This window comes from Lampetra planeri, chromosome 59 (assembly GCF_965212315.1).
Source record: "Lampetra planeri chromosome 59, kcLamPlan1.2.h2, whole genome shotgun sequence".
NCBI lineage: Eukaryota > Metazoa > Chordata > Hyperoartia > Petromyzontiformes > Petromyzontidae > Lampetra > Lampetra planeri.
Window position 1 is genome coordinate 1,483,697 of NC_136165.1, and position 21,462 is coordinate 1,505,158.

A 21,462-nucleotide genomic window follows, 5' to 3' on the forward strand; every position below is an offset into this window, starting at 1 on the left:
ATCAGAAACAACATCACCATCACCCATAACGTCAGCACAAACCACATCAGGAGCCACATCTCCATCACCCATAACGTCAGGACAAACCACATCCGCTGCCTCAACATCAGTAGCATCAACATCATCAGGAGCAACATCTCCATCACCCATAACGTCAGCACAAACCACATCCGCTGCCTCAACGTCAGTAGCATCAACATCATCAGGAGCAACATCACCATCACCCATAACGTCAGGACAAACCACATCAGGTGCATCAATATCAGTAGCATCAACATCATCAGGAGCAACATCACCATCACCCATAACGTCAGGACAAACCATATCAGGTGCCTCAACATCAGTAGTGCTAGCATCACCAGGAGCAACATCACCATCACCCTTAACGTCAGCACAAACCACATCAGGTGCATCAACATCAGTAGCATCAACATCATCAGGAGCCACATCTCCATCACCAATAACGTCAGCACAAACCACATCAGGAGCCACATCTCCATCACCCTTAACGTCAGCACAAACCACATCAGGTGCCTCAACATCAGTAGCATCAACATCATCAGGAGCAACATCACTATCACCCTTAACGTCAGCACAAACCACATCAGGTGCATCAACATCAGTAGCATCAACATCATCAGGAGCCACATCTCCATCACCAATAACGTCAGCACAAACCACATCAGGAGCCACATCTCCATCACCCATAACGTCAGAACAAACCACATCCGCTGCCTCAACGTCAGTAGCAACAACGTCATCAGGAGCAACATCCCCATCACTCATAACATCAGCACAAACCACATCAGGAGCCACATCACCATCACCCATAACGTCAGGACAAACCACACCAGGTGCCACGACATCAATAGCATCAACATCATCAGGATCCACATCTCCATCACCCATAACGTCAGCACAAACCACATCAGGAGCCACATCTCCATCACCCATAACGTCAACACAAACCACATCCGCTGCCTCAACATCAGTAGCATCAACATCATCAGGAGCAACATCCCCATCACTCATAACGTCAGGACAAACCACCTTAGGTGCCTCAACATCAGTAGCATCAACATCATCAGGAGCAACATCACCATCACCCATAACGTCAGGACAAACCACATCCGCTGCCTCAACATCAGTAGTATCAACATCATCAGGAGCAACAACAACATCACCCATAACGTCAGCACAAACCACATCAGGTGCCTCAACATCAGTAGCATCAACATCATCAGGAGCCACATCACCATCACCCATAACGTCAGGACAAACCACATCAGGTGCATCAACATCAGTAGCATCAACATCATCAGGAGCAACATCACCATCACCCATAACGTCAGGACAAACCATATCAGGTGCCTCAACATCAGTAGTGCTAGCATCATCAGGAGCAACATCACCATCACCCTTAACGTCAGCACAAACCACATCAGGTGCATCAACATCAGTAGCATCAACATCATCAGGAGCCACATCTCCATCACCCATAACGTCAGCACAAACCACATCAGGAGCCACATCTCCATCACCCTTAACGTCAGCACAAACCACATCAGGTGCCTCAACATCAGTAGCATCGACATCATTAGGAGCAACATCACCATCACCCATAACGTCAGGACAAACCACCTTAGGTGCCTCAACATCAGTAGCATCAACATCATCAGGAGCAACATCACCCATAACGTCAGGACAAACCACATCAGGTGCCTCAACATCAGTAGTACCAACATCATCAGGAGCAACAACAACATCACCCATAACGTCAGCACAAACCACCGCAGGTGCCTCCACATCAGTAGCATCAACATCATTAGGAGCAACATATCCATCACCCATAACGTCAGGACAAACCACATCTGCTGCCTCAACATCAGTAGCATCAACATCATCAGGAGCAACATCCCCATCACTAATAACGTCACCACAAACCACCTCAGGTGCCTCGACATCAATAGCATCAACAACATCAGGAGCCACATCACCATCACCCATAACGTCAGGACAAACCACATCCGCTGCGTCAACATTAGTAGTACCAACGTCATCAGGAGCAACATCCCCATCACTCATAACGTCAGTACAAACCACCTCAGGTGCCTCGACATCAATAGCATCAACAACATCAGGAGCCACATCACCATCACCCATAACGTCAGGACAAACCACATCAGGAGCCACATCTCCATCACCCTTAACGTCAGCACAAACCACATCAGGTGCCTCAACATCAGTAGCATCGACATCATTAGGAGCAACATATCCATCACCCATAACGTCAGGACAAACCACATCTGCTGCCTCAACATCAGTAGCATCAACATCATCAGGAGCAACATCCCCATCACTAATAACGTCACCACAAACCACCTCAGGTGCCTCGACATCAATAGCATCAACAACATCAGGAGCCACATCACCATCACCCATAACGTCAGGACAAACCACATCCGCTGCGTCAACATTAGTAGTACCAACGTCATCAGAAACAACATCACCATCACCCATAACGTCAGCACAAACCACATCAGGAGCCACATCTCCATCACCCATAACGTCAGGACAAACCACATCTGCTGCCTCAACATCAGTAGTACCAACGTCATCAGAAACAACATCACCATCACTCATAACGTCAGCACAAACCACCTCAGGTGCCTCGACATCAATAGCATCAACAACATCAGGAGCAACATCACCATCACCCATAACGTCAGGACAAACCACATCTGCTGCCTCAACATCAGTAGTACCAACGTCATCAGAAACAACATCACCATCACCCATAACGTCAGCACAAACCACATCAGGAGCAACATCTCCATCACCGATAACGTCAGCACAAACCACATCTGCTGCCTCATCGTCAGTAGCATCAATATCATCAGGATCCACATCTCCATCACCCATAACGTCAGCACAAACCACATCAGGAGCCACATCTCCATCACCCATAACGTCAGCACAAACCACATCTGCTGCCTCAACATCAGTAGCCTCAACATCATCAGGAGCAACATCCCCATCACCCATAACGTCAGGACAAACCACCTTAGGTGCCTCAACATCAGTAGCATCAACATCATCAGGAGCAACATCACCATCACCCATAACGTCAGGACAAACCACATCCGCTGCCTCAACATCAGTACTACCAACATCATCAGGAGCAACAACAACATCACCTATAACGTCAGCACAAACCACCGAAGGTGCCTCCACATCAGTAGCATCACCATCATTAGGAGCAACATCTCCATCACCCATAACGTCAGGACAAACCACATCTGCTGCCTCAACATCAGTAGCATCAACATCATCAGGAACAACATCCCCATCACCCATAACGTCAGCACAAACCACTTCAGGTGCCTCGACATCAATAGCATCAACACCATTAGGAGCCACATCACCATCACCCATAACGTCAGGACAAACCACATCCGCTGCCTCAACATCAGTAGTATCAACATCATCAGGAGCAACAACAACATCACCCATAACGTCAGCACAAACCACATCAGGTGCCTCAACATCAGTAGCATCAACATCATCAGGAGCCACATCACCATCACCCATAACGTCAGGACAAACCACATCAGGTGCATCAACATCAGTAGCATCAACATCATCAGGAGCAACATCACCATCACCCATAACGTCAGGACAAACCATATCAGGTGCCTCAACATCAGTAGTGCTAGCATCATCAGGAGCAACATCACCATCACCCTTAACGTCAGCACAAACCACATCAGGTGCATCAACATCAGTAGCATCAACATCATCAGGAGCCACATCTCCATCACCAATAACGTCAGCACAAACCACATCAGGAGCCACATCTCCATCACCCTTAACGTCAGCACAAACCACATCAGGTGCCTCAACATCAGTAGCATCGACATCATCAGGAGCAACATCACCATCACCCATAACGTCAGGACAAACCACCTTAGGTGCCTCAACATCAGTAGCATCAACATCATCAGGAGCAACATCACCCATAACGTCAGGACAAACCACATCAGGTGCCTCAACATCAGTAGTACCAACATCATCAGGAGCAACAACAACATCACCCATAACGTCAGCACAAACCACCGCAGGTGCCTCCACATCAGTAGCATCAACATCATTAGGAGCAACATCTCCATCACCCATAACGTCACCACAAACCACCTCAGGTGCCTCGACATCAATAGCATCAACAACATCAGGAGCCACATCACCATCACCCATAACGTCAGGACAAACCACATCCGCTGCGTCAACATTAGTAGTACCAACGTCATCAGGAGCAACATCCCCATCACTCATAACGTCAGCACAAACCACATCAGAAGCCAGATCACCATCACCCATAACGACAGGACAAACCACCTCAGGTGCCTTGACATCAGTAGCATCAACATCATCAGAAACAACATCACCATCACCCATAACGTCAGCACAAACCACATCAGGAGCCACATCTCCATCACCCATAACGTCAGGACAAACCACATCCGCTGCCTCAACATCAGTAGCATCAACATCATCAGGAGCAACATCTCCATCACCCATAACGTCAGCACAAACCACATCCGCTGCCTCAACGTCAGTAGCATCAACATCATCAGGAGCAACATCACCATCACCCATAACGTCAGGACAAACCACATCAGGTGCATCAACATCAGTAGCATCAACATCATCAGGAGCAACATCACCATCACCCATAACGTCAGGACAAACCATATCAGGTGCCTCAACATCAGTAGTGCTAGCATCATCAGGAGCAACATCACCATCACCCTTAACGTCAGCACAAACCACATCAGGTGCATCAACATCAGTAGCATCAACATCATCAGGAGCCACATCTCCATCACCAATAACGTCAGCACAAACCACATCAGGAGCCACATCTCCATCACCCTTAACGTCAGCACAAACCACATCAGGTGCCTCAACATCAATAGCATCAACATCATCAGGAGCAACATCACCATCACCCATAACGTCAGGACAAACCACCTTAGGTGCCTCAACATCAGTAGCATCAACATCATCAGGAGCAACATCACCATCACCCATAACGTCAGGACAAACCACATCTGCTGCCTCAACATCAGTAGTACGAACATCATCAGGAGCAACAACAACATCACCCATAACGTCAAAACAAACCACCGCAGGTGCCTCCACATCAGTAGCATCAACATCATTAGGAGCAACATCTCCATCACCCATAACGTCAGGACAAACCACATCTGCTGCCTCAACATCAGTAGCATCAACATCATCAGGAGCAACATCCCCATCACTCATAACGTCAGCACAAACCACCTCAGGTGCCTCGACATCAATAGCATCAACAACATCAGGAGCAACATCACCATCACCCATAACGTCAGGACAAACCACATCTGCTGCCTCAACATCAGTAGTACCAACGTCATCAGAAACAACATCACCATCACCCATAACGTCAGCACAAACCACATCAGGAGCCACATCTCCATCACCCATAACGTCAGGACAAACCACATCCGCTGCCTCAACATCAGTAGCATCAATATCATCAGGAGCAACATCTCCATCACCGATAACGTCAGCACAAACCACATCCGCTGCCTCATCGTCAGTAGCATCAACATCATCAGGATCAACATCCCCATCACCCATAACGTCAGCACAAACCACATCAGGAGCCACATCTCCATCACCCATAACGTCCGCACAAACCACATCCGCGGCCTCAACATCAGTAGCATCAACATCATCAGGAGCCACATCACCATCACCCATAACGTCAGGACAAACCACACGAGGTGCCACGACATCAATAGCATCAACATCATCAGGATCCACATCTCCATCACCCATAACGTCAGCACAAACCACATCAGGAGCCACATCTCTATCACCCATAACGTCAGCACAAACCACATCTGCTGCCTCAACATCAGTAGCCTCAACATCATCAGGAGCAACATCCCCATCACCCATAACGTCAGGACAAACCACCTTAGGTGCCTCAACATCAGTAGCATCAACATCATCAGGAGCAACATCACCATCACCCATAACGTCAGGACAAACCACATCCGCTGCCTCAACATCAGTACTACCAACATCATCAGGAGCAACAACAACATCACCTATAACGTCAGCACAAACCACCGAAGGTGCCTCCACATCAGTAGCATCACCATCATTAGGAGCAACATCTCCATCACCCATAACGTCAGGACAAACCACATCCGCTGCCTCAACATCAGTAGTACCAACGTCATCAGGAGCAACATCCCCATCACTCATAACGTCAGCACAAACTACATCAGAAGCCACATCACCATCACCCATAACGTCAGGGCAAACCACCTCAGGTGCATTGACATCAGTAGCATCAACATCATCAGAAACAACATCACCAACACCCATAACGTCAGCACAAACCACATCAGGAGCCACATCTCCATCACCCATAACATCAGGACAAACCACATCCGCTGCCTCAACATCAGTAGCATCAACATCATCAGGATCCACATCTCGATCACCCATAACGTCAGCACAAACCACATCCGCTGCCTCAACGTCAGTAGCATCAACATCATCAGGATCAACATCCCAATCACCCATGACGTCAGCACAAACCACATCAGGAGCCACATCACCATCACCCATAACGTCAGGACAAACCACACCAGGTGCCACGACATCAATAGCATCAACATCATCAGGATCCACATCTCCATCACCCATAACGTCAGCACAAACCACATCAGGAGCCACATCTCCATCACCCATAACGTCAGCACAAACCACATCAGGTGCCTCAACATCAGTAGCATCAACATCATCAGGAGCCACATCTCCATCACTCATGACGTCAGGACAAACCACATCAGGTGCCTCAACAACAGTAGCATCAACATCATCAGGAGCAACAACCCCATCACTCATAACGTCAGCACAACCCATATCAGGTTCCTCAACATCAGTAGTGCTAGCATCATCAGGGGCAACATCACCATCACCCTTAACGTCAGCGCAAACCACATCAGGTGCATCAACATCAGTAGCATCAACATCATCAGGAGCCACATCTCCATCACCCATAACGTCAGCACAAACCACATCAGGTGCCTCAACATCAGTATCATCAACATCATCAGGATCCACATCTCCATCACCCATAACGTCAGCACAAACCACATCAGGAGCCACATCACCATCACCCATAACGTCAGGACAAATCACATCAGGTGCCTCAACATCAGTAGCATCAACATCATCAGGATCCACATCTCCATCACCCATAACGTCAGCACAAACCACATCCGGTGCCTTAACATCAGTAGCATCAACATCATCAGGAGCAACATCCCCATCACCCATAACGTCAGGACAAACCACCTTAGGTGCCTCAACATCAGTAGCATCAACATCATCAGGAGCAACATCACCATCACCCATAACGTCAGGACAAACCACATCTGCTGCCTCAATATCAGTAGTACCAACATCATCAGGAGCAACAACAACATCACCCATAACGTCAGCACAAACCACCGCAGGTGCCTCCACATCAGTAGTACCAACATCATCAGGAGCAACAACAACATCACCCATAACGTCAGCACAAACCACCGCAGGTGCCTCCACATCAGTAGCATCAACATCATTAGGAGCAACATCACCATCACCCATAACGTCAGGACAAACCACATCTGCTGCCTCAATATCAGTAGTACCAACATCATCAGGAACAACAACAACATCACCCATAACGTCAGCACAAACCACCGCAGGTGCCTCCACATCAGTAGCATCAACATCATTAGGAGCAACATCTCCATCACCCGTAACGTCAGGAGAAACCACATCAGGTGCGTCAACATCAGTAGCATCAACATCATCAGGAGCCACATCTCCATCACCCATAACGTCAGCACAAACCACATCAGGTGCCTCAACATCAGTATCATCAACATCATCAGGATCCACATCTCCATCACCCATAACGTCAGCACAAACCACATCAGGAGCCACATCACCATCACCCATAACGTCAGGACAAATCACATCAGGTGCCTCAACATCAGTAGCATCAACATCATCAGGATCCACATCTCCATCACCCATAACGTCAGCACAAACCACATCCGGTGCCTTAACATCAGTAGCATCGACATCATCAGGAGCAACATCCCCATCACCCATAACGTCAGGACAAACCACCTTAGGTGCCTCAACATCAGTAGCGTCAACATCATCAGGAGCAACATCACCATCACCCATAACGTCAGGACAAACCACATCTGCTGCCTCAATATCAGTAGTACCAACATCATCAGGAGCAACAACAACATCACCCATAACGTCAGCACAAACCACCGCAGGTGCCTCCACATCAGTAGCATCAACATCATTAGGAGCAACATCTCCATCACCCGTAACGTCAGGAGAAACCACATCAGGTGCGTCAACATCAGTAGCATCAACATCATCAGAAGCAACATCACCATCAGCCATAACGTCAGGACAAACCACATCAGGTGCCTCAACATCAGTATCATCAACATCATCAGGAGCCACATCACCATCACCCATAACGTCAGCACAAACCACATCCGCTGCCTCAACATCAGTAGCATCAACATCATCAGGAGCAACAACAACATCACCCATAACGTCAGCACAAACCACCGCAGGTGCCTCCACATCAGTAGCATCAACATCATTAGGAGCCACATCTCCATCACCCATGACGTCAGCAAAAACCACATCAGGTGCCTCAACATCAGGAGCATCAACATCTTCAGGAGTCACATCACCATCACCCATGACGTCAGGACAAACCACCTCAGGTGCCTCAACATCAGTAGCACCAGCATCATCAGGAGCCACATCTCCATCACCCATAACGTCAGCACAAACCATATCAGGTGCCTCAACATCAGTAGCATCAACATCATCAGGAGCAACATTACCATCACCCTTAACGTCAGCACAAACCACATCAGGTGCCTCGACATCAGTAGCATCAACATCATCAGGATCCACATCTCCATCACCCATAACGTCAGCACAAACCACATCGGCTGCCTCAACATCAGTAGCATCAACATCATCAGGAGCAACATCCCCATCACCCATAACGTCAGGACAAACCACTTTAGGTACCTCAACATCAGTAGCATCAACATCAGGAACAACATCACCATCACCCATAACGTCAGGACAAACCACATCCGCTGCCTCAACATCAGTAGTACCAATACCATCAGGAGCAACAACAACATCACCCATAACGTCAGCACAAACCACCGCAGGTGCCTCAACATCAATAGCATCAACATCATCAGGAGCCACATCCCCATCACCCATAACGTCAGCACAAACCACATCAGGAGCCACATCACCATCACCCATAACGTCAGGACAAAGCACCTCAGGTGCCTCGACATCAGTAGCATCAACATCATCAGGAACAACATCACCATCACCCATAACGTCAGAACAAACCACATCAGGTGCCTCAACATCAGTAGCATCAACATCATCAGGAACAACATCACCATCACCCATAACGTCAGGACAAACCACATCAGGAGCCACATCACCATCACCCATAACGTCACCACAAACCACTTCAGGTGCCTCAACATCAGTAGCATCAACATCATCAGGAGCAACATCACCATCACCCATAACGTCAGGACAAAACACATCCACTGCCTCAACATCAGTAGTACCAACATCATCAGGAGCAACAACAACATCACCCATAACGTCAGCACAAACCACCGCAGGTGCCACAACATCAGTAGCATCAACATCATCAGGAGCAACATCTCCATCACCCATAACGTCAGGACAAACCACATCTGCTGCCTCAACATCAATAGCATCAACATCATCAGGAGCAACATCACCATCACCCATAACGTCAGCACAAACCACATCAGGTGCCACGACATCAATAGCATCAACATCATCAGGAGCCACATCTTCATCACCCATAACGTCAGGACAAACCACATCCGCTGCCTCAACATCAGTAGTACCAACGTCATCAGGAGCAACATCCCCATCACCCATAACGTCAGCACAAACCACATCAGGAACCACATCACCATCACCCATAACGTCAGGACAAACCACCTCAGGTGCCTCAACATCAGTAGCACCAGCATCATCAGGAGCCACATCTCCATCACCCATAACGTCAGCACAAACCATATCAGGTGCCTCAACATCAGTAGTGCTAGCATCATCAGGAGCAACATCACCATCACCCTTAACGTCAGCACAAACCACATCAGGTGCCTCGACATCAGTAGCATCAACATCCTCAGGAGCAACATCTCCATCACCCATAACGTCAGGACAAACCACATCCGCTGCCTCAACATCAGTAGCATCAACATCATCAGGAGCAACATCCCCATCACCCATAACGTCAACCCAAACCACACCAGGTGCCACGACATCAGTAGCATCAACATCATCAGAAACAACATCACCATCACCCATAACTTCAGCACAGACCACATCAGGAGCCACATCACCATCACCCATAACGTCACCACAAAGCACCTCAGGTGCCTCAACATCAGTAGCATCAACATCATCAGGAGCAACATCACCATCACCCATAACGTCAGGACAAACCACATCCATTGCCTCAACATCAGTAGTACCAACATCATCAGGAGCAACATCACCATCACCCATAACGTCAGCCCAAACCACACCAGGTGCCACGACATCAATAGCATCAACATCATCAGGATCCACATCTCCATCACCCATAACGTCAGCACAAACCACATCCGCTGCCTCAACATCAGTAGCATCAACATCATCAGGAGCAACATCCCCATCACCCATAACGTCAGGACAAACCACTTTAGGTACCTCAACATCAGTAGCATCAACATCAGGAACAACATCACCATCACCCATAACGTCAGGACAAACCACATCCGCTGCCTCAACATCAGTAGTACCAATACCATCAGGAGCAACAACAACATCACCCATAACGTCAGCACAAACCACCGCAGGTGCCTCAACATCAATAGCATCAACATCATCAGGAGCCACATCTTCATCACCCATAACATCAGGACAAACCACATCCGCTGCCTCAACATCAGTAGTACCAACGTCATCAGGAGCCACACCCCCATCACCCATAACGTCAGCACAAACCACATCAGGAGCCACATCACCATCACCCATAACGTCAGGACAAACCACCTCAGGTGGCTCGACATCAGTAGCATCAACATCATCAGGAACAACATCACCATCACCCATAACGTCAGAACAAACCACATCAGGTGCCTCAACATCAGTAGCATCAACATCATCAGGAACAACATCACCATCACCCATAACGTCAGGACAAACCACATCAGGAGCCACATCACCATCACCCATAACGTCACCACAAACCACCTCAGGTGCCTCAACATCAGTAGCATCAACATCATCAGGAGCAACATCACCATCACCCATAACGTCAGGACAAACCACATCCACTGCCTCAACATCAGTAGTACCAACATCATCAGGAGCAACAACAACATCACCCATAACGTCAGCACAAACCACCGCAGGTGCCTCAACATCAGTAGCATCAACATCATCAGGAGCAACATCTCCATCACCCATAACGTCAGGACAAACCACATCTGCTGCCTCAACATCAGTAGCATCAACATCATCAGGAGCAACATCACCATCACCCATAACGTCAGCACAAACCACATCAGGTGCCACGACATCAATAGCATCAACATCATCAGGAGCCACATCTTCATCACCCATAACGTCAGGACAAACCACATCCGCTGCCTCAACATCAGTAGTACCAACGTCATCAGGAGCAACATCCCCATCACCCATAACGTCAGCACAAACCACATCAGGAACCACATCACCATCACCCATAACGTCAGGACAAACCACCTCAGGTGCCTCAACATCAGTAGCACCAGCATCATCAGGAGCCACATCTCCATCACCCATAACGTCAGCACAAACCATATCAGGTGCCTCAACATCAGTAGTGCTAGCATCATCAGGAGCAACATCACCATCACCCTTAACGTCAGCACAAACCACATCAGGTGCCTCGACATCAGTAGCATCAACATCATCAGGAGCAACATCCCCATCACCCATAACGTCAACCCAAACCACACCAGGTGCCACGACATCAGTAGCATCAACATCATCAGAAACAACATCACCATCACCCATAACTTCAGCACAAACCACATCAGGAGCCACATCACCATCACCCATAACGTCACCACAAACCACCTCAGGTGCCTCAACATCAGTAGCATCAACATCATCAGGAGCAACATCACCATCACCCATAACGTCAGGACAAACCACATCCATTGCCTCAACATCAGTAGTACCAACATCATCAGGAGCAACAACAACATCACCCATAACGTCAGCACAAACCACCGCAGGTGCCTCAACATCAGTAGCATCAACATCATCAGGAGCAACATCTCCATCACCCATAACGTCAGGACAAACCACATATGCTGCCTCAACATCAGTAGCATCAACATCACCAGGAGCAACATCACCATCACCCATAACGTCAGCACAAACCACATCAGGTGCCACGACATCAATAGCATCAACATCATCAGGAGCCACATCTTCATCTCCCATAACGTCAGGACAAACCACATCCGCTGCCTCAACATCAGTAGTACCAACGTCATCAGGAGCAACATCCCCATCACCCATAACGTCAGCACAAACCACATCAGGAACCACATCACCATCACCCATAACGTCAGGACAAACCACCTCAGGTGCCTCAACATCAGTAGCACCAGCATCATCAGGTGCCACATCTCCATCACCCATAACGTCAGCACAAACCATATCAGGTGCTTCAACATCAGTAGTGCTAGCATCATCAGGAGCAACATCACCATCACCCTTAACGTCAGCACAAACCACATCAGGTGCCTCGACATCAGTAGCATCAACATCATCAGGAGCAACTTCACCATCACCCCTAACGTCAGCCCAAACCACACCAGGTGTCACGACATCAATAGCATCAACATCATCAGGATCCACATCTCCATCACCCATAAGGTCAGCACAAACCACATCAGGAGCCACATCTCCGTCACCCATAACGTCAGCACAAACCACATCGGCTGCATCAACATCAGTAGCATCAACATCATCAGGAGCAACATCCCCATCACCCATAACGTCAGGACAAACAACTTTAGGTGCCTCAACATCAGTAGCATCAACATCATCAGGAACAACATCACCATCACCCATAACGTCAGGACAAACCACATCCGCTGCCTCAACATCAGTAGTACCAACGTCATCAGGAGCAACATCCCCATCACCCATAACGTCAGCACAAACCACATCAGGAGCCACATCACCATCACCCATAACGTCAGGACAAACCATCTCAGGTGCCTCGACATCAGTAGCATCAACATCATCAGGAACAACATCACCATCACCCATAACGTCAGAACAAACCACATCAGGTGCCTCAACATCAGTAGCATCAACATCATCAGGAACAACATCACCATCACCCATAACGTCAGCACAAACCATATCAGGTGCCTCAACATCAGTAGTGCTAGCATCATCAGGAGCAACAACATCGCCCATAACGTTAGCACAAATCACAATAGGTGCCTCAACATCAGTAGCACCAACATCATCAGGAGCAACGTCACCATCCCCCACAATAGGTGCAACAACTACAGGGCCACCAAAAACAGCCTCCAAATCAGCAGCCATAACCATATCACTAGCAACATCCCCATCACCTACAACTAGAGGACAAACCACAACAGTTGGCACATCAATAGCACAAACTTCAGCTGCAGCAACAATACAACCCACTACTTCAAAGGCAACAACAGCTGCTGCCTCAATATCTGTGGCACAAAAAACAACCACAGCGGTTACCTCAAGCAGCGCTCAAGTTACGACAGCAACTGCACTCACAAGCGCAACAACAACTGTAGCTAAATCAACAAGAACAAGACTACCTTCAACAACTTTACCACTCACAAGCAGTGGGCTGTCAACAACAACATTGTTAATTGCAACAACAATTTCATTCCCGGTCACAACGCCACCCAATACGTCAGCATCAACCACAACCGCACTAACAACCACAGCAGCAACAACAACAACAACTGTCCTGCCCTCAACAACTCTAACACAATCAAGTGCGCCGTCAACAGTTGCACAAACTGCCACACCCGCAGCAACAACTACAACCGCAATAATAGCTTCAACTACTGCAACAATAATACCAACTTCCGCAACGCAACAAGCGATCACAACTACCACAGCAGGTACTTTGTGCACTAATAACAACTCAAAACACTCTTGCCAATGTTTAGCCCATTAATGTGCAAATGAAAACACTGGCCAAGATTCTTAACTCCCCCCAACCACCTAGAAGGGGACAGCACAGTTTGCTGAATGGTAGGTAGCTTGTGGCGAGGTCAAATGTAGGCACTGAGACAATGTGGAACGGTGGGCCATAGTGCCATCTTAGAGCCGGTTTTCTGGGAGACCATTCTGCTAGCATTGGCGTGAGAAAGGGATTTCATGGCTCGACCTTTCGCTGTTTACAAAATGGAAAACAAAGGGGTGGCCATCATTGGATTCATGTAATCAATTACTGAGGAAGTTTATTCAGCGTCATAATTGATTCCATTTTGAAATGTGAGTGATTAAAGTTACAGTGCACTAACATCTGTAGTGTTTATTGGCTTACTGTAATCATAATAAAAATGCCAATCCGTTGTATGATTTTGAAATGGAGGTCATATCACATTTTAATGTTGTAAATGGTAAAACGGATAAGATGTAGCAGGTCAAATTCATTTGTTGAATGTTGGCCTGATTCGCATGAAGTATATATTATAAGTTTCAAAATGACTCCCCGTAATTTGAAATTGGTGGAGCGGTCTATGAAGAGTTCTCTGGACAATTATAGCTTAGCCACTGATTTTGTAGATGTGTGTTTAATGTGACTAGATTATACTCAACGGACAAATATCACTTTGTCACCTATAGGATCTACAGCACAACAAACTACTGGCACAACAATGCCACAGACTGTCACGGAAGGTAACACACACAAATATCAAAATGCGCACCAAAATACTTTTCATGAATTGCTGTTACTGTGCTAAACAAATGCAATGCACGACTAACATTTTGTACAGTGTGGTGACTTGCCATTCAACTTCTCCATGTTTTTTTACTCAAGAAACCGTCGTTCCTGCGACACACGCACCAATATATAACGCACCGACCACGACAGGTAAAAACACACAAGCAGCGACGCACAATCGTGCACACTGCACTGACGCACACAAATTGTATTTTGCAAATGCATCTCAATAAAACAACAAAATACAATATGAATAATAACGAAGTTAGTTTAACACATAGGCTTTCGGGTATAGCAGTTCTGCCACCAAGTTTACACCAAGCTGCCAGTAATAGATACAATCAACCTGTGCAACACAATAATACACAACTACGACAAACAACATGAACAAAAACACAACAATTCATATTGTACAGATGATCAAAATGCAACTACAGGTCAAGACGCGTCCCATCAGATGGCTCAGTAAATTATCAAAAATGATTCGTCATGGCTGCTGTAATGGGCAGCACTGGTCTTGCGATTCTAGGGTAGTCGATTCGCTTCCATCTCCCGGCACGGTCGTTCAAATAACGGTGCCAGTTACTTCAATGCACTCCCATTCTCTCTGCGGCTCTGTCCACCCGGCGGTATAAATGGGTTCACTACCACGGTCGATTGGCATATTTCGTGTGGAAGGGTAAAGCGTGGGTCCTCCCACATCTTCCGAGACGTCCATCCAACGTGGAAGAGGAGGCCAAAATACCTTTCTAAAGCTCCTTCTCTCGTGGAGGCCCTTCTGCCATCAGTGGCATGGGCAAGCAGTTGCTGGGCTGTACCTTTACCTCTACATATTAAAAAAAACAACCCAGCATTTGCTCTCTATCTTTTAAATGGTACATTGTGATTTGCGTTCATTTTCGCAGGTCCAACGGTGGGTATTCTACCATAATGTATGATGATATAAGCCAGTGGGGTGAGCCATCATTCGTGGCCAGATCGCCTCTGAAAAATATCTAAGAGTTCAGTTGGCTTTACTTGGTAAAATGAAATAGTTAAATTTAGTTTTTAGATCATCTGTCCGTCAGTTATTATGAATATTGGTCACGTTAAACTGGGGTCACAGCACGTGTTACATCTTTCTTACGGATAGTTTTTCATCTCCTGGTGAGATGTGAAGGACAAGTTGAATATCTGATGGTGGGGGTGGGAATGGGATCCAAACTGTGAAATTTCACGGGCACATTTTAGGTTTATGTTTTCATGCCAACAGTGCAGTAGTGCAGCATTGCAACGACTATGCTACGTTTTATCATTTTCAGCAGCAACAACAACTGTGCAAGGGACCTCTGCCACTGCTTTCATCACCACAGCGGGTGAGCAAACCATGCATCACTTCACCACACTTACCAAACATAACGCAAGCTGGTTCCAGCGCAATCTGAGGAGAAAGACAACATCCTCACGTCATTGCTGAATGCGAAACACTTTTATAATAACGAACATGAATTACTTGTTTGTATGGCTCTTCAATGTGATTTCGTGGTTGTACCACTACGTGCTGTCTGGCACGACGTCCAACGTTTCGCTCCATGTGGCTGGGAGCTCCTTCAGGAACTGCATTTTGAACAATGAGGCTCCCGGCAACGTTTAACATTTCAAACTTCAGCCGTCGTGCCGAACCACGTGTGGTACGACCACGAAAACACCATCGTAGAACCGCAAAAAACTTACCACGAAAACCTATGCAGAGGCATCAGCTACCTGTGTCTACACCAATAGCAAAGTCATGGTTTACCAAGTGCACAGCCAGACAATTTCACAGCACACAAAAATATATGAATAAGCAAATATATATAACCAGAAAAGAAACACGTGATCAACAAGTGCACTGTATCATAATAATATACAAATACGTTTTACTAAATGTGGTACTACAAATCTTAATGAGGGCATAGGGGTATCAATATATTGCAAGCCATGCAGAAACATTAACATTTTATCTCTGTCATGATAATAACAGAACAATAATGTATCAGTGCCTCTCACCAAATAACCCGGAATGTGCCTGGTCTCATCAGTTTTTAGAACCTAAGAAGATTTTGATCCTGGTTAATTTTACATGTAAGCTTTTACGACCAAATAAATACCCACGTGGAAACTCGATTTTATTGGCTTTGTCGGGTGGTGGAGGATTTTTATTAAACATTGGCATTATACCTACAAGACAACCTAACCAAAAATAAACCAATTATACATCGGGGTTGAGACTGAAAAATGCAGGGATGATGTGTTGCTACAGGATACAAACAGGTTGTCAAAGGAGCACAGGTGGGGGGGGGGGGGAGTTGGAAGGTTAGGAGGTGGACAATGGAGGCCCATGCAACATAATCAATTGTTGTACTGTACCTCGATGCTCCCATGTCAATGCTGCCTGCCATCTCTGATTGGCATTGACCGGCGTGGCGCAGTATGGTCAAATATTAACGCCCACCACACGCGACGCGCACGGCGTGTGGAGTGGATCAACAAAAGGGCTGTACCTGTGCATGTAGATATGTATCAGTCTAATTGTAACATTTGGATGTTTTCAGGAACATCACCACTGACAACCACAGTTACACCATCAACAACACTAAGCTTAGTAACAACTACACTTGAACCTACTACATCAATTACAACAACCACATCAATTCCAACAACCGCAAAATTGACGACAAACATTTTAACATCAACAGTAGGAACGTCCTCAATTGTATCAACCTTCTCATCATCACCTTCACCTGCTCCCTCAACGGCAGCAACGTCTGCAGCCCTAATCACAACAGCAAGTGTGACAGCTGCCTCCACAACAGCAGCACTTCTAACATCACCAGCATCATCTCCTGTCTCAACAACAGCAGCATCAACAGCCGCAACACCCTCAACTATAACTTCACCAACAGTGCCAGCCTCTTTAGCTGTAACGACGGCAACAACAGCAGGTTCGACAGCTGCAACATCAACGGCTGTCCAACCAACAGCAACACCAGTAACCTCAGCAACAGTAGCATCCATTCCTGTAACTTCACCAACAGCAACATCCTCTTCAACTGTAACATCACCAACTTTAGGTGTGACAGCTGTCTCGACAACACCAGTAGCAGCTGTCTCAACAACAGCAACACCATTAACTTCAGCAACAGCAGCATCCTCTCCCATAACTTCACCAACAGCAACACAATCTTCAGCTGTAACAACAGCAACAATTGCCCTAGCCTCCTCGACAACACCAGTAGCAGCTGTCTCAACAACAGCAACACCAGTAACCTCAGGAATAGCAACATCCTCTCCCATAACCTCACCAACAGCATCTTTCTCTTCAACTGTAACAACAGCAACAATTACTCTAGCCTCCTCAACAACACCAGTAGCAGCTGTGTCAACAACAGCAACACCATTAACCTCAGGAACAGCAACATCCTCTCCCATAACTTCACCAACAGCAACTTCCTCTTCAGCTGTAATAACAACTCCAGGTGCAACAACTGCCGTGAAAACACCAGTAGCAGCTGTCTCAACAACAGCAACACCAGTAACCTCAGGAACAGCAGCATCCTCTCCCATAACTTCACCAACAGTAACTTCCTCTTCAGCTGTAGCAACAGCCACAACTTCAGGTGCGACAACTGCCTTAACAACACCAGTAGCAGCTGTCTCAACAACAGCAACACCAGTAACCTCAGGAACAGCAGCATCCTCTCCCATAACTTCACCAACAGCAACTTCCTCTTCAGCTGTAATAACAACTCCAGGTGCAACAACTGCCATGACAACACCAGTAGCAGCTGTCTCAACAACAGCAACACCAGTAACCTCAGGAACAGCAGCATCCTCTCCCATAACTTCACCAACAGTAACTTCCTCTTCAGCTGTAGCAACAGCCACAACTTCAGGTGTGACAACTGCCTTAACAACACCAGTAGCAGCTGTCTCAACAACAGCAACACCAGTAACCTCAGGAACAGCAGCATCCTCTCCCATAACTTCACCAACGGCAATGTCCTCTTCAGCTATAGCAACAACCACAACTTCAGGTGCGACAACTGCCGTCACAACACCAGTAGCAGCTGTCTCAACAACAGCAGCACCAGTAACCTCAGGAACAACAGCATCCTCTCCCATAACTTCACCAACAGCAACACAATCTTCAGCTGTAACAACAGCAACAATTGCCCTAGCCTCCTCAACAACACCAGTAGCAGCTGTGTCAACAACAGCAACACCATTAACCTCAGGAACAGCAACATCCTCTCCCATAACTTCACCAACAGCAACTTCCTCTTCAGCTGTAATAACAACTCCAGGTGCAACAACTGCCGTGACAACACCAGTAGCAGCTGTCTCAACAACAGCAACACCAGTAACCTCAGGAACAGCAGCATCCTCTCCCATAACTTCACCAACAGTAACTTCCTCTTCAGCTGTAGCAACAGCCACAACTTCAGGTGTGACAACTGCCTTAACAACACCAGTAGCAGCTGTCTCAACAACAGCAACACCAGTAACCTCAGGAACAGCAGCATCCTCTCCCATAACTTCACCAACAGCAACACAATCTTCAGCGGTAACCGTAGCAACAACTACAATTGCCCTAGCCTCCTCAACAACACCAGTAGCAGCTGTCTCAACAACAGCAACACCAGTAACATCAGGAACAGCAGCATCCTCTCCCATAACTTCACCAACAGCAACTTTCTCTTCAGCTGTAACAACAGCAACAACTCCAGGTGCGACAACTGCCGTGACAACACCAGTAGCGGCTGTCTCAACAACAGCAACACCAGTAACCTCAGGAACAGCGGCATCCTCTCCCATAACTTCACCAACAGCAACAGCGTCTTCAGCTGTAACAACAGCACCAATTGCTCTAATCTCCTCAACAACACCAGTAGCAGCTGTCTCAACAACAGCAACACCAGTAACCTCAGGAACAGCAGCATCCTCTCCCATAACTTCACCAACAGCAACTTCCTCTTCAGCTGTAGCAACAGCAACAACTTCAGGTGTGACAACTGCCATGACAACACCAGTAGCAGCTGTCTCAACAACAGCAACACCAGTAACCTCAGGAACAGCAGCATCCTCTCCCATAACTTCACCAACAGCAACGTCCTCTTCAGCTGTAACAACAGCAACAACTTCAGGTGCGACAACCGCCGTCACAACACCAGTAGCAGCTGTCTCAACAACAGCAGCACCAGCAACCTCAGGAACAGCAGCATCCTCTCCCATAACTTCACCAACAGCAACACAATCTTCAGCTGTAACAACAGCAACAATTGCCCTAGCCTCCTCGACAACACCAGTAGCAGCTGTCTCAACAACAGCAACACCAGTAACATCAGGAATAGCAACATCGTCTCCCATAACCTCACCAACAGCAACTTCCTCTTCAGCTGTAACAACAGCAACAATTGCCCTAGCCTCCTCAACAACACCAGTTGCAGCTGTGTCAACAACAGCAACACCATTAACCTCAGGAACAGCAGCATCCTCTCCCATAACTTCACCAACAGCAACTTCCTCTTCAGCTGTAACAACAGCAACAACTCCAGGTGCGACAACTGCTGTGACAACACCAGTAGCAGCTGTCTCAACAACAGCAACACCAGTAACCTCAGGAACAGCAGCATCCTCTCCCATAACTTCACCAACAGTAACTTCCTCTTCAGCTGTAGCAACAGCAATAACTTCAGGTGCGACAACTGGCGTGACAACACCAGTAGCAGCTGTCTCAACAACAGCAACACCAGTAACCTCAGGAACAGCGGCATCCTCTCCCATAACTTCACCAACAGCAATAGCGTCTTCAGCTGTAACAACAGCACCAATTCCTCTAGCCTCCTCAACAACACCAGTAGCAGCTGTCTCAACAACAGCAACACCAGTAACCTCAGGAACAGCAGCATCCTCTCCCATAACTTCACCAACAGCAATTTCCTCTTCAGCTGTGGCAACAGCAACAACTTCAGGTGCGACAACTGCCGTGACAACACCAGTAGCAGCTGTCTCAACAACAGCAACACAAGTAACCTCAGGAACAGCAGCATCCTCTCCCATAACTTCACCAACAGCAATGTCCTCTTCAGCTGTAACAACAGCAACAATTGCCCTAGCCTCCTCGACAACACCAGTAGCAGCTGTCTCAACAACAGCAACACCATTAACCTCAGGAACAGCAACATCCTCTCCCATAACTTCACCAACAG

At 47.3% G+C, this 21,462-nt stretch overlaps 2 protein-coding genes across 2 annotated transcripts in view; both read left to right on the top strand.

Moving 5' to 3' along the window:
* Positions 1-15,315, top strand: part of LOC144736240 (uncharacterized) — a 29,143-nt gene extending 13,828 nt beyond the window's left edge. The window contains exons 3-6 of the mRNA XM_078618864.1: positions 6,048-6,567; positions 8,718-8,830; positions 12,801-14,402; positions 15,133-15,315. Coding sequence (XP_078474990.1) covers positions 6,048-6,567; positions 8,718-8,830; positions 12,801-14,402; positions 15,133-15,251 — 2,354 coding nt within the window. The 3' untranslated portion in view covers positions 15,252-15,315. The remainder of the gene's footprint in view (positions 1-6,047; positions 6,568-8,717; positions 8,831-12,800; positions 14,403-15,132) is intronic.
* Positions 1-21,462, top strand: part of LOC144736153 (uncharacterized) — a 114,661-nt gene that overhangs the window by 85,745 nt on the left and 7,454 nt on the right. Inside the window, exon 6 of the mRNA XM_078618739.1 lies at positions 16,534-16,587. Coding sequence (XP_078474865.1) covers positions 16,534-16,587 — 54 coding nt within the window. The remainder of the gene's footprint in view (positions 1-16,533; positions 16,588-21,462) is intronic.